Below are 14,715 nucleotides of genomic sequence, written 5' to 3'. Positions count from 1 at the left end.
CAGACATCTTTCTTGCTCTTCTTACTGAGACAAGGAGTATCTGGCTGTATTTGCTGTATCAAATGCTTCATTTCACTATGCTGATACTCCTGGTCATGTGCAGCTATCTTGACTAGTATCTCTTCCAGGGAAGTAGAATAATTCTTGTTTCTCTATACTAGTGTTTTGGGAAGGGTCAGTGGTTCTTCCCCCCCACCCCCAATACTTTCTTAGTTTTCACAGGCAATGCTAGCTCAATTATTTACATAATTTTAGACTCTCTATAGACCTTACAAAGCATATTTCATTTCAAATAAATGAATATTGGAAATGTCAAACTCGCTTCAATTTTTCTGTGAGCAAGCACATCACAAATCTGCAGGCCTTATTAGGAAGATTTGTCAAGTGCCTACATTTGAGCAAAAATCAGAAAGATGATGAATCATGGCCTCATGTTGCTAAAAGCACAAACTTGAGCTTACATTGGATTAACAGGAGAAATGGTGCCACCTGGAACTCCCTGTGCACTTGGATGATTATGGTTCTCCATGACTGACGTTCCAGTTTAACAGACTTGTGGCATTTTCATGCTTTTTCATTAATGCAGCCAAATATCCCTCAGATAAACAAGACCTAAAAACAATGCAGAACTAGCACTGTCACAGCAGGTTTGACTGTTGTGATGAAGGCAGCTGTCAAAGACCAATTTTGACGTTCTACACCATTTCAGCTGGATGTCAACAGTACCCACGTAGTGTTGCGTTAAGGTAGTAGTTGTCTCTGTGGGTCTGGTACTGGCTCCGATACGAAGATACTTAAGTGTTTCCTCATTGTAGAGATGCAAGGAATTTCTGAGGGTTGTTAAGAGGACAGAACGGAGCAAGGATTTTTGCAAAGAATCTTTTTCAAGTATTCCAAAGCAAAGGTAGATCCAGTATTGATACTGTGCTCTCTGTTTCATGAGGCAGTGCAATTGCAAGAGATAGCAGAACAAATAATTGCTTCTTGGATTGTCTGGCAACTGACAGCTATATTATTCTGTGTTCCTAAACTTCCTAATTAAAAAAAAAAAAAAAAAATCTAGCAAACAGTTTCATAAAAACTAACAGTCTGATTCCAAAAGACATGTTTCTCATACAAGGCTTATGTTTTGTTTGAATTTCAATAAGGCTGCATATATACTATCTATTCTTGGTAAGGCAGTCCACATACCAGGGAAAGAAGAAGAAAGAGGAGCGTAAGACATATTCTGAATGTTTTTCTTCCTCTTGGGGTTTTGAGTTGAAATTAGTGCTTTTACAAGATACACAAAAATCCATTCCCTAGTCATGAGTGCTGCTGCATGTATTCTTCAGTACTTAGTGTGGAATAAACGTCAACAAAGGCTTTTACCATGGTGAGGATATTCATAGCGTTTCTTCTTATGTGGATTCTCTAACTAACAAATTTTGAACCTTGTGCCGCAGTCTTCCTCTTAGCAAGTTGTCATGGAGGAAGTCATTCCCTCTGCTGCCTCTAGCCACTTATTTTTTGAAATTGTGAGAAAGAAATACATTTTTGATACCCCGCTGTCAAACAGGTCATTAGTTCCAAAGTTGTTTTGTGGGGAGAGAAGTAATGCAAATGGTATGATAGTTTCAGCATTGTGTTCTTAACGAATCAGGCTAATAAAGCTGTGATCTTCACAATCAGTTTAAAGCATGATGAAGGAAAGAAAAAAGGTACTCCTTTTTCAATACTGGTAATTCCTCTATTGCCTGCGAAGTAATAGGAAGAAAACCCCGGCCTGTATTCCCGTTGAAACAAACGGGCTTTGCAACAAAATTAAGTGAAATTCAGTTTAATAACAGCTCTGGTGTGAAATTGTAAACTGTCAAGAGGCCAGAAATAGGATCCAAATTTGCACCGAGTTGGCATTATTGTTTTTTTTTTTCCTCTTCCTGATGCTTTGAAAGAATTTAATAGAAATTTCAGGATGGATAATCTAGCACAGTAGTAAAATCAAAGGTAGACGCAATTTCTTACAAATAAGATTATTAATTTTTTATGCCGTTTGTAGAGTAACATGCCTGGTTAAAGCCCTTAGTGTTTCATGTGTGTCCAACTCAGACTTTTTAGTAAAGATACTTGACAGATAAAAGTATGTGTATGAGAAATTTAGCATTTGATGGGAAGAAAGATGAGTTAATTTTGTCCTTGCCCTGTATGTGTAGTATAGGACTCCAATTTGAAGAGTAGAGCTTTGGATATTTTAGGAGAAACTGTACGGTTACACATTTGCATTAAATCACTATCTTCCCTCTGCTGAGCCTTTCCCTAGGAAGTATTGAAGCACACCATCTGCCAGAAATGATCACTCTAAGTTTGCATGCTAATTAAAGCCTTCAGACAAAGTTGACGTTAATTTACTCTGGCTGTTTCCCGTTATACAGGATGTTTGTGAATATATGCTGGTTTAATTCCTGTTGACTAGCTGTCTTTCCAGTATCTGTTCACACTTGCAAAGGCGATTTTTTGTTCCAATTCCATTCTCTGTCAATACTGATATTTCAAAAATAGAGTCACTGATAAACAGTAGGGCTGTACTGTTGGAACTGGCTTGGAATCAAAATACTTTATATGTTTCTCTGAATTATGTATAATGCCCTGGATGCTTTCTTGTATCACTGTTCGTGAGAGGTTCTGACCTACCAGCTGGTCAGAATTACATTTTTTTTTTTTCCTCCCTGTTTTTAAAGCTTTACTTTTAACCGTCTATATATTTAGAAGCATAGAGTTGTAACTACAGAGCTATAATTTTAATCTTTTCTCCTGTCTTGATTATGTGTTTTCAAGCTCTGTAAATTCTTGGCTATGCTGAAAGTCCTGAATGTGATTGTAGCTACAACGCTACTTCACTTTTTATTGCTGTGGCTACAAACTATTCCTTTTTGTAGGTAGGTGAGGCATAACAGCTTCTTTTTACTCTACCAGAATCTCAGACATGAACTGTTCATATCCAACTTTTTTTTTTTTTTAACATGGTTTAGGCAAAATTAGGAAAAAAAGAAAAATAGAATCTGGTGGGTGTGGAGAGGGCAGGTTGTGGTTAGCTTGATTCTTCCACTGAGGAAATGGGCGAACCGGTAGCTCTGACGTCTTCAAATGCTCGCTGAACCCCATTGCAAAAGATCAAAATGTGGCAAATAACCTGTAAACTAAAATGTATTTTGTAGATTAGCCCTAAGTATCTACATACAGACGCTAAGAATACACTTAGTTTCTGTAGTTCTGAAAGTATGGTAGGTGTATCCAAGTGTATATTTAGCTAGACTTCAGACTCTTAGTTTGAGTGCTGGTCGGCAGACTTTTTTTTCCTCTTGTTTTTCTACGTCAGCTTTCTTCCCCATTATTTCAGATAAAGCGCTATCATCTAGCATTGGACTTTCTGTTGCTGCAGCAGAGAGTTATTCTAGAATAGATTAGTTTATCTGGTCATTTAGGATGTTCTGTACTCTTCAGCATTTCTGATCTTCAAGGCTCTGCGTGTTTAGCTGGGTGAAACTTGCGCACTTGTCTCATAACTGTCCAGGAAAAAAATAAAAATATGTTCAATTTTAAACTTGACTAGTACCACTGACATTATACTGGAGAAGTTACACTATTAAAGTTAAGCAGGCTCGCTGTCCTCTGCAGGCCCTTGTCCTTGGAGGGCAGTACATTTGGAAGTTAGCAGGGTGTTGGTCTTGAGGTATAAAGCCATTAATGGCTGGATTCTGGGTTCCTGAAACTTTTCCTTTCCTCTTAGTGGTATTGCCACAATAGACGAGACTTCCTGAAGTCCTTGACTTGACAGTTGATTTATAAGGGAAAAGAGCTGGCATGGCTATACTGGGTGAGGAGCACACTATTCAGGGATTTGCTTCTTCCTTGTCGGAATTTGCAGCCTGTTTCACTTCTCCAGATGCTGCAAGTTCTGTTTTGCTTTGGGTTCTGAGAATGTGGTGGGTCAGGTATTTAGATGGCATTTATTTTGTACTAACTAGTGATTTTGAAAATGTTGTTTGTTGGATAATTTTAGTTTGAATATGTGTTACTTTTTTCTATGAATACTCTGTATGCACTTAGAGCGTATGGTTAGGTGCACTTTGAAAATTAAAAATAAAATTTTATCAAGTTAAGATTTAATATGTCAAGTAAAATAAGTGCTTTACATGTTTCCTGTGTGGTGAAAAGTAAGTAATACTGTTTGTTGGGTTTACAGAATGCAGTGTAGCTCTTCAGGTGTGAAACTACTTGCAAAATTAACAGGAAGAACCACACCACCTTTGGTTCCCTTTAAATTTTAGAGTAAGGTGGGGAGGAAATTTTAATGAAAACACAGAATTTTTTAAAGTAAAAATAGTTATGGTTTTGGTGTAACGCCTGAAACTTCCTCTTAGTATAGACTCTGAGTTTGTGGTTCTGTTTTTTAACAGGAGTAAGACAGGTATGGTGAATTTAGTGCTACTGAATATCCCATTGACTTCTTCCATGCACACATGAATGGTTTTTCAAAAGGAAGAATTCCTTAGATGTTGCCAAAGCTTCATGCTTTTTGTCCCAGAATTTCCCATTCTTTCTCTTGCTCTGTCCTGTTCACATGCAGCTGCAAATGTGACCTTTGCTATCTCAGAAGTGGAGCAGAGCTGCCCACTAAAGCTGGTAGATGTTTGTGGTAGAAGGAATGCTCTGTTGTATAAGCAGAGAATAGCTAATGTTCTCTGCATACATTCAGTATCAAATCCTTTTATCCTTTAACTTTTGGGGGTCATTTCTGTTTTGGCTTGTCTGCCTTTCCTTTCCAGCCCCTCTGTCCATTGTTGGGGTCAGATTCTTCTGTTGGGAAGTTCTGCTCGACACTTCACCCCTTTGTTCCCATTTGATGCTCGCATCTGCTGTCTTTGCTTGATTGATGCAGACCTGCGGAACCAAAGCTTCACTTCTTGCTTTTTACGGGGATTTTGGAAACCTGGCTACAGGCGGCAATTACCAAAAGCCTGCCCGTGTGGGATCTTGGGGGAGGGAGATGAGAGGAACAGGACAAAATGTCTCAAAAAGAGAGACCATCTCTCCAGTATCAGAGATGAATTAAATCACAGTCCTTCAACTTTTGAGCAGAGGAAGGAAGTACCATATGGGATGGGCACAGTTGTATCATTGTTTGAAATGAAATGTGGGATCAGGACCTTATTGTTAATGAACGACTTGCCGGATAAACTTGGACCCAAATTCCTCAAAGCCCAACCAAAATGAGTGTATGTTATTTTTTTAAAAACTTTCTGAAAACTTCTCTCTTTTCGGCCTTTTTCTTCTTTGGGCAGAGGACAGGATATGTAGTGGAAAGTTTCTTGAATTACTCCTGCCATCACACCCAAAGTTTTTCTCCTAGCTCTGCCGTTTCCTGGTCTCTTTTGCAAAGATTCTGGAGAGCCGTGTTCACTTGTACCAAGTACTGTATTGCTTCCTCAGCTTGCCTGCTGTCCACACAAGGCCATTTATTTTCCTTTCCACCCCTTTTATATTTTACATAAAGACTCACTTTCCATGACTACTGCGGGGCATAACAACAGTATCTTGGTACCTACAGCTAGCAACCAGCAACCCTGCAGATAAATGTGAAAGTGACTGTTTTCTTTTCAGTCCCTGAATGAAGACGGGTAGAAAGCACACAGCAAAAAGGCAACTCCAATTTTAAAATACCTTTTTTTCTCACCTGTGCTTAGGTGCTAAATTCTAGTAAACTCTTTTCTTAATCGGGGCAGCGGTCATTTTAGAGCCTTTCTTTTTAAAAACACAGTAAATCAGAAGACGTCATGACAATATTGTACTGGGACAACTGCCCTTATGTTTCTAGATTATGATAGACTGTTTCTGTATCAAAAGCTTTACCAACTATATGTATGCTGCCAGGCACCTGTTAATCTGTCACCTTCTGGGTGAAACTACCATTTGTAACTGTACTTTTCCCCTTCCACAAGAAGCGTTTTTTAGCAAAAGATATCCTGCATTGCAGTTTCTCCTATGCTACGGTCTGACACGTATTTTTATGACTGGTTGGGTTGCAAGATACCTGCTGGCCTCTGAAAGTATTATAGAAGCGACAGGCAGTTCTTCACAACTCCTCTTTTTCCATACCTTTGTTATCCTTCTTAATACCTTAGAACTGTTTTGTTACACCTCACAATTTTTTGTTCTTAAAGGTGTTTTCAGTCTTTCTGTTCTGTAGCTGGAAAAAAAAGTGTAGAGCCAGTGGATTTTTCATGTCTGTTCTGGTAATAAGATAATTTGACACTTCCGTATTTAAAGAATTTCGGCTACTACTGCAGAAACCAGTTCACTTAGCACAGAAACATACAGATGCATTGCAATATGCAATGTAGAGAGGCATTTGACGTAATGAGCGTCTTAAATTGGGCTAAGGGAACGGACAGGGAGGATGGTTCTTCCTCCCACCATCATCTTACTCAGTACTAAAGCAGGGGATTAACTTTCCTGTGCTTCAGTCCAAGTGCACATTCCTGAAAGACACATCAGCCAAGTGACAACTGTGCTTTGTGAATAAACTGTACCTAGATTTACATTTATTTCAGATGAGTTGATGGAGTCTGTGATTCTACTGAGCATCCGTCAGTCTTCTGGGAATGCGCACATTCATTTTGCAAGGTTAAATTATTTTTGAACACTTAAAAATGTATGGAACTAGATTCTGAATAACTATAGCAACTAAAGCACTGACTGTAAAGAGTTGCCAGCTGAAGGTGTAAGTCAACAGACAACAGCACGTATATAGAAAAGTTTGTAGAAACAGTGACTGTTTTGAATAAGCAGTAGTCTTGCTGCTCAGCCACTACTTTCACAACGTTGTTAACAGTCTTGGGAACAGAAGATTTAAGAAGGGCTTTGAAGAACAGAGTTTTGGCTCTGGGACTCCTAAATGTTAAGCAAAATAAAGGAAAAAGAATGGGGGTGCCTAGTTTGAGCTTTTGAACAGGTTGTAGAGACCAGTACTGTATGTGGTGCAGAAGTAGAAATTGATTTAGAAAAGGTGGGAAAAACGGGGTAGATTTTCTGCTGTGATAGGTAAAATGGAGCAAGTGGGGAGATGCAGAAGATTGAAGTGGTAAAAGTAAATGGCTGTACTATTATCTCTGCAGGGGCATTCTGAACAACTATGAATGAGTTGAGATTTCATTTAATTCAGAGAGAAGTACATTGCATCTTCTCTTGAGTTTTAATTACCGAAGAGTCCCTGCTGTTCTTATGTGAACTGCAGGTCATTATGCAGTTAGTCATAGCAGTTTGCACTTGTTTCCACTGGTGGTTGCATGAGTCATGTCCATGGTGGTGTGCAGCTGTAGACGGAAGGGTGGAATGGCCTTAGGAATGTGGTGGGAGTGTGTGTGTGAAGCAGAAGCTGCTGGAGGATAAAATCACTGGGTCTTTTACTCTAGTTTACAGTACAAATAACATCAGTCTGCAGTACATATACTTAAACGCAGTATGTCTAGCGTGCTCAAACTTGCACCTTCATACTTAAGTAGCAGTGTATTTCTTAAATCTACACAGATGGAGAGATTTCAAAGACACAAATTGAAGGAGGCATTTGATCCCATCTGGTCTCTTTATAGTCGTTCTGTCTGTGTAAGCAGCCATGCAACAGCTTGGTACATTTTTGGTTTCTCAGGCTCCCTTTGAGCCTGTATTGTCTTCACTCTGATTTGGCGTTGCCACTGTTGGTGTTGGCACTACTGAGAAGATTGTTCTTCTCGGGATCATTCTTTCAACGTAGTAGAAAGGAGATGCTTTTGAAAATGTCCCCAACAAAGGGGTTTTTTTTTTAATTTTATTAAAATAAACAAACAAACATACTTTCATACAGCAAGTACTGGCAATGTGTACTAATGTTTTTCCCACAAGTACATTTATAAAAGTGTGGAGTAGCACAAAGCTGCTTCAGGGCTGTTCAGCAGTTCCATCACTGTAAGAATACCTGTATGATAGTTGAATGATGGTGAGGATTTGGGCGCCTCTGATAATACTGTTGCGTCTACGCTTAAATTTTGTTAAAGTTATCGCAACTAATTTATAATTGTGGTTGATAGGTCTGTGAGGATGCCAAAGGCCTGGAGAAAGCAGGTGCTTAAAATGGCTTAGTCTGTCAAGGTCTGTGTGTTGCAGGATTCTTTACAGCAACAATGATGAGAGGAGGTAATGCACAATTGTTAACAGAAAGATGGAGGTTTTCATAGAATCAACAGCTAAAGATTACGGGATATCTGCTTAAAGGTTCTTTATTGAAGCAGTTCTATAGAGAGCTATTGGACAAACCTCAGAGTCTGCAAAAAAACCTGACTGTTTCTGAGTTGTTGAGATTCTAGCTATTCTTCTGCACCCACTGAACCAAATAATTTGTGTTGGGGTTGAACTCCAGGATTTGGCTTTTCAGTTGTCGCATTGATTATAAGTACATAACAATTTTATCAAACATTTTTAAGAGTGACAGGTTACTCAGACTTCAGTATTGGTTTACCGGATTTACCGGATTTCAGTCTTTACCAGATTTTCATATTGTTCGCTCATTATCTTCAAATCAGCGCAGGATTTGAAGTTGGCAGTATGGCAGTATTTAGTTTGTCATACCAGAAGTACGCTTCAAGTTGCTTATAAGGATTTTTTCTTCCTTTTAGCTGATGACTACTGATGTTGACAACTTCAAAAGGCATTTTTTTTAAATTCTTCCCACACATTTGGCTGTCATTTAGAGGTGTTGGGAAGTGCAAGAATAGCATTCAGTAACATCTGAATTCCATTCCTTTTTCTCATCTCAGTCAGCTTTAGCTGTATCTTGAAGGACTCTACATGGAACGCTAAGCCCTTTTTTCTGAGAAGTTACGCTGGTTCTCACAGTGTTCAAAGGTATCAGTACTTGCTTATAGACAGTCACTTCCAATGAGTATGACACCAAGCTCTTCATTGTTGCAACAGGTTTTGTTTTGGGGGAAGAAGAGGGAAGCAAAGGAGCAGCTCCACATTTTCTGTTGTCTTGTCGTCTTAATTTTTTTGTAGGGTTGCTGGAGCTCTGTGTCTGACTTTCACACTCTGTATATTTTCTTGGCAATATCAGTAAGAAACCCATGCATGCAAAAAAACCCATAATTCTAACAAGAATCTTGTAGTTGGACTGAAAAGAAACTGAGATAGTTTCCAAGGACCAGTAGGGAGGGATTAAAGGGTTATATGTCTGCAAGATCAGCCAGCAGAGAGGAAGGCGTTGTCATACGTCAGTAGGGATGCTCTAGAAAGAATGTGTTTCTGGCTAGGACAGCCTCAGAATGGTGAAGGTTAAGATAGATTGTGATGAGTAACTGCTTTCTTTTAGTGATGAATTATTACTGGAGGAGTGTTTATGCTACTACAGTTTCCACACAGACCTTGTGCATGTGGAGGAGAGTCAACAGAGGGCTTACACTACTCAGGAGAATGGCTTAATTACGTGTATCAAGTCAGGTGCGCTTTTTTTTTTTTTTCCCTATGAGCAAAAAAAATGCTGAAAAGGGATTTTGTTTTTTCGTGAAATGAGGTGATAGAGTCTGGCAGCAATGTGAATACTCGAAATGGATGTGGGAATGTGTTTGCATCCCTTTCTTAAATTCTCTTCTGTGACAGAAAAGAGCATGAAGTCAATACTGTCTGTCCTACTGCAGCCCTTACCCAACACCTTACCTTCAGGTGTTGTGAAAACGTCTCTATTCCACATGACTTCTTTCTGCATTAAAGGTGCTTTTTATCTGAATGGAAGTAGGGCTTATGTGATTATTAGGAGGCCAACATGTGTCATAAGACCCAATCTGTGAACCCACAGTTTACACAGTGATAGCTGACTTACGTGCGGACTCTAATACATACATGTTATAGGTAAACAGGTGCAAATGAATACAGCTGTAAAGTCAAGCTTATTATGAAGAAAAACTTTAGCATTACTTGAAACGTAGTAAAATCTAATGAAAGATGAAAAACTTAGTATTATTGAAACAAACCTTCAGTTGAATTGGTTTGAGAGACAGCAAATCCTGCAAATACCTTTCAGATAACTACCAGATCAGATGAAAGTATTAATTTTTTTTCTGCAGATCATCTAATACAAGAAGTGAGATTGTGGGCTTTATTTTTATTAAGATTCCTTGAGAGGGGAAAATGGGAAGGGAGTGCTTTGTATTTTTCTTAGGCTTCTGACATTATAGATTTCCTTCATGGGGAGCATGTGGCATAAAGGAGCACATCATCATTGCTAACAGAGAGATGAGATTCAGGAGTTAGTTTTGTGATCTAGTTATTTGGTTAGTTCCTAGTTATTTGGGCTAACTGCTTAATCTATTTTTCTGCATATAATGTGGCAGCGTTATGGTGGAATCAAATGACAGGAAAATACAGTAGTTAATCTTCACTATTAGTTACTGCACATCAATGAAAGTTACCGTTCCTTGCAAACAACTTCAAAACATTTGCACAAAGATGAAGACTTGGACAACAAGGGGAGGTGGGGAGAGAGGGGTCGATCTGGTAGGAGAAAGGTATCTGAGGTGAATAGGGCTACAACATGAACATCTTTATGTATAACCTGTGCTTGTGGTGAATTGCAGGGTTTCCTACATTTCGTTGTGTAACAGCCTGCCAGATTAAATATTATAGTGCTTGTGAAGAGATTTGTTACACCATCCATTTCCTAAAGCCAAAATTTTCAAAGCACTTTAGTCCTGTGGATGATGAAGGAAATGCAGGTCACTTTTTTCCCCTCTCTCTTCTGGTTTTCCTGCTTTGCATAGCAGTAAATAGACTGTATTGTCTTAAAGCTTTTCTACCTCTTTCATTTGGCTTTGGCTTGATCTGTCCTAAAGATCTTTTGTACCCGACGGTGGGAACAGTGGAGTCTGCAGCACGGCTAGTCTGCGGGAGTGGGGTTTGTAAATGCAGACTGTAACAAAACGTGCTTACTGCCCAAGTAAGCAAGTAAACTAGTCGGTAGCCTTATTGCCCAGGTTCATTCTTTTGGAGTATGTTGCATATGCAGTGCTGGTAGACCCTTTGTTCTGAAAGATTCCACAGGCAAGCGAAGAACTAAACTGCAAGGTTTTTCAGAAGCGTTTGGTACTGGCACAACTTCCCACAGATCATTTGAATGTGAGTTCCGCCATGCTTCATGACTTTGCTGGATGATTAGAATGGGATTCTTTTCCCAGTCACATTGCAAAGTGTTGAGAAAGAAAACTTTTTGCTTTATCGTCTTCCTCTGTGCTTCACCCCCGTTTTCTCTGATATGCTTGTACGTATTTTATGTACATACAGTTACCAAGCTGCCCCTTCTTTGTATATTGGCTAGGAAAAAGTTTCAGATGGTCCAAATTCTATCTCCATTGAATCTGGCAGCATTGTTGTTGTTATTTTTTTAAACTAAGCTGGGAATGGAACTTGACCTGTGATAAATACTGGGATAATGTGAAATAGCAATGCATGATACAGCCTGAACAGCTGAGCACCATCATTTATGGGCAGGGCTAGGAAGGGGGAGGGCTCTGTTTTGCCTCTGTGTAGGTATTCTGGATTAAAAGCTGTTAGGCAACTAGACTAAAAACCGAGTATAAAATAATAACTTAGTTTCAGGTGATACACAATTACATTCAAACTAACACAGGGAATTTAGAGACTGTATTCTGGGTTGGTCGATTCCAGTGTAACCCAATATCTATATATCTGAAGCTGTTTTCCGGTGTTACATCATCATAACAACTTCCACCAAACAGGATTCTTTTCTAAATTTGTGGGGCCTATGTTGTCTGCGTGGCAAACTTGATTGCTATAACAAGCTCCTGATCCCTCTGTAAGTCTGCAAGGTTTTCATTATGCCTGTTACATATTTGTGTTTAAGGCAGCACCATGTGTGTCATCCCAGGTTCTGTAGAAAGCGTTCAGACATGTACTGCAAACTCTGTTAACCTGCTAGTGCTCAGACAAAACCAAAACCTTTGAAAATATATGTTCATTTTTATTTCTATTTGTGGAAAGAGTTGTAATTGATCACAGGGCTCTTCACTTAGGCTTCTGTGCCCTTTGCCATCTGTATGTATACAAAACCTGCAAAGAGATCTTTTCTTTTTAATATAGGGCAATTCCTTGATTTATCTGGCTTCCAAATAATTGTAATGTTGAAATTCTGGTAATTTTGAGAACTTTTTAAAAGAGTGCAAGAACCATATTTATTTTTCCAAATGTAAAATAAAGTTCTGCAATTGCAAATCTATGAATTCTTTGCTTTGTTTATATAACAGATGAATGCTTTCTATTTTCTCGTTTTAGCAATGCCTTCTCAATGCTATCGGTAGCAGTAGCTTAAATGAGAAAACATACAAGCAAAGAAATAAATTTAGAAGCCATTGGGAGAGCTCTCTTAAATTTATTTCAAGTGTTTTAGGTGGTATATAAGCATTTTCAGCCATCTGTTGAAATTTCAAGATTGTTTTTGCTTTGCTTAAAACTGTATTGTTAACTTTGTTTCCCAAATTAATGACTAGTGGCTCCACTACTTGTCCTGCTAAAAGAAATCAGTGATTTATATATTTGTTAAAAGTTAGATAGCATAGGCCATCTAGCTATAACACACAGTTTTTAATGAGGATTTTAACATGACCTTGCTCATATGAATGCATCTCTTCGGTATGAGATTATATTTGGACTCACCATTTGTTTTTTTCTTTGTTTTTGTGTCCTTTCTTCCTCCCTCCTTGCCCTATTTCCTTACAGAGATCAGAATATTCTGGATCCTGCTTTGGAATATGTTAAGGTAAGGTACCATTACTTACCCTCAAAATATTTTATTCAGTATATAACCAGCACTGCCAGAGCATTTCCAGTCATTTGTAGTTAAATAGTGCTTCGTCTATCTTTTGCTACTGAAAAACTAAATATATATGTCAGACTATTTTCTTCATGCTTCAGTGAAATACAATGTGGGCATTGTCCTTTGGGGGTAGGTTGCATTTTTATATTGGGGCCTCTTTTCAGTTACTTGGAGACTACCTATGATCTTGCCTTTGTTAACAGAGTAAAAGAATGCCTATTTCTTGCTTATGGATTTCTGGGGAAGTAAAGGAACACATCTGAAAAGATCATAAAAATGTCAGATTTAGGTTTATGGTTTTAGCAGTATACTTACTAACACTACAGTTAAAAATCCACTTCTGGTCCAAAAAGTAGCTGGAATCCTGGCAAAATTGTAAGTTCTCTTTTCCTTTTGTATAAGATCAGAGTGGTGAAAAAAATACATAAATGAGTATTTTGTTAGAGTAAATAAAAAATACTCTGGAGCATTCTTAAATTTTATTCAAAAATCAGTCCTGGATTGGCAATATAGAAACTTTGGAAGAAACTATAGGGATGTGATTCTGTACTGAGATTCTCTTGCAGTGCTGTAATTTCCACTGAATTAGTACCTTTCAGCATGTTTCATTTAAGTGAATATTATTTCTCAGAACCTTGAAAGAATCTGGCTTCTATGTCACGTCTCTCAACAATGGGCTGCTTTAGTTGTTGGGCTTTGTTCCCTGTATTTTAGAAGACCGTAATCTTCTGAAAAGTTTCTGATAAACACAGGTTATCCTCAAACGTGGGATATTTCTGTAGCTATTCATGTAGGCAGCCTGAATTTTTTTCAGACACCTGAATTTCTGCTTCAGGTTAGAGTTTGGGTGAGGAAGAGACTGAGGAGAGCCAGTGAACTGGGTTCTGCTGCTAGAATTCCCTCTGTGGGTGTTCGTAGTTGAAGGAAATGGAGAGGTGCCCAGGTTAGGCTTCAGGTTGATCAAAGAAGTAAACTAGGAGAAAGTAATGCAGTGTTGAGAGGGGACTGCCAAAGGAAAGTGCCGAGAATTAATTTGCCTGAAGTGTGGAGGGGTCTTCTGCTGGACTTTCTATCTAGGGCTGGGGTGGAGGTAGGAATGAGGGTTTGGAAGAAGAGAAGGGGAAGAGCAGAACGCGAAGGTCCATGGAAAAGGGGCTGCCAGAGGACTCTGAGGACTGCTGCTGGAATTCCACTCTGAACAGTTAGCTCAGTGTTGCAAAGTCCCTGGCCTCAATCCCAGGCTAAAGCTGGGATATAGTAAAGTAGCAGAGACAGAGAAGGCCAAGAGCCTTCTGAAGAGTACTGTAGAAGAGCGGAAGCCAAAGGCAACAAAGTGGTGGACGTGTTAATTGCTCTATTTAATTTACAGGGTATCTTGCACTATGCTGTACAGAGTACGTTGTTCCAGTTTTAATAATATGGCCAAGTAGAAGGCAGAGGTTTCATGTGCCAATTCATCAATATGTGTGTCTTGTCTTGTTGCAGCAAGTTCTGTGTTATAAATGTGGTTTCTGATCTTTTCAACTTTTCTAGTAGAAGCTTGTCTTGGACTCTTGTCAATAGCAGTGGTGCTAAGCTTAGTTATTAAAACTTTGATGTTGGGGAGGAAAGCCTGGGGAGAAGAGACTTATGAGGGAGAATACAAGGGTTACAATCCACTTCTTTTCTCCTTCCTCTTTCGGTTTTTCCTGTATATATCCCTACTTTTAGTGAACTGTGAGTTTGGTCTCCTGTTCAGTAGTATTACAGCAGGAATTCTAGACAAGAAATCTTAAACTACAACTTTGAAAAATACGCAGAAATTGCTTTCTAATAAATACAGC

General features: G+C 38.8%; 1 protein-coding gene across 1 annotated transcript in view; it reads left to right on the top strand.

Annotated features, from left to right (window-relative positions):
• The window catches only part of BCAR3 (BCAR3 adaptor protein, NSP family member), a 76,917-nt gene that overhangs the window by 25,376 nt on the left and 36,826 nt on the right, over positions 1–14,715 (top strand). Inside the window, 1 exon segment of the mRNA XM_075710556.1 lies at positions 12,796–12,835. Coding sequence (XP_075566671.1) covers positions 12,796–12,835 — 40 coding nt within the window.

This window comes from Pelecanus crispus, chromosome 5 (genome assembly GCF_030463565.1).
Source record: "Pelecanus crispus isolate bPelCri1 chromosome 5, bPelCri1.pri, whole genome shotgun sequence".
Taxonomy (NCBI): domain Eukaryota; kingdom Metazoa; phylum Chordata; class Aves; order Pelecaniformes; family Pelecanidae; genus Pelecanus; species Pelecanus crispus.
Note: the sequence above shows the minus strand (reverse complement) of the source record. Positions and strands in the feature narration are given on the sequence as shown.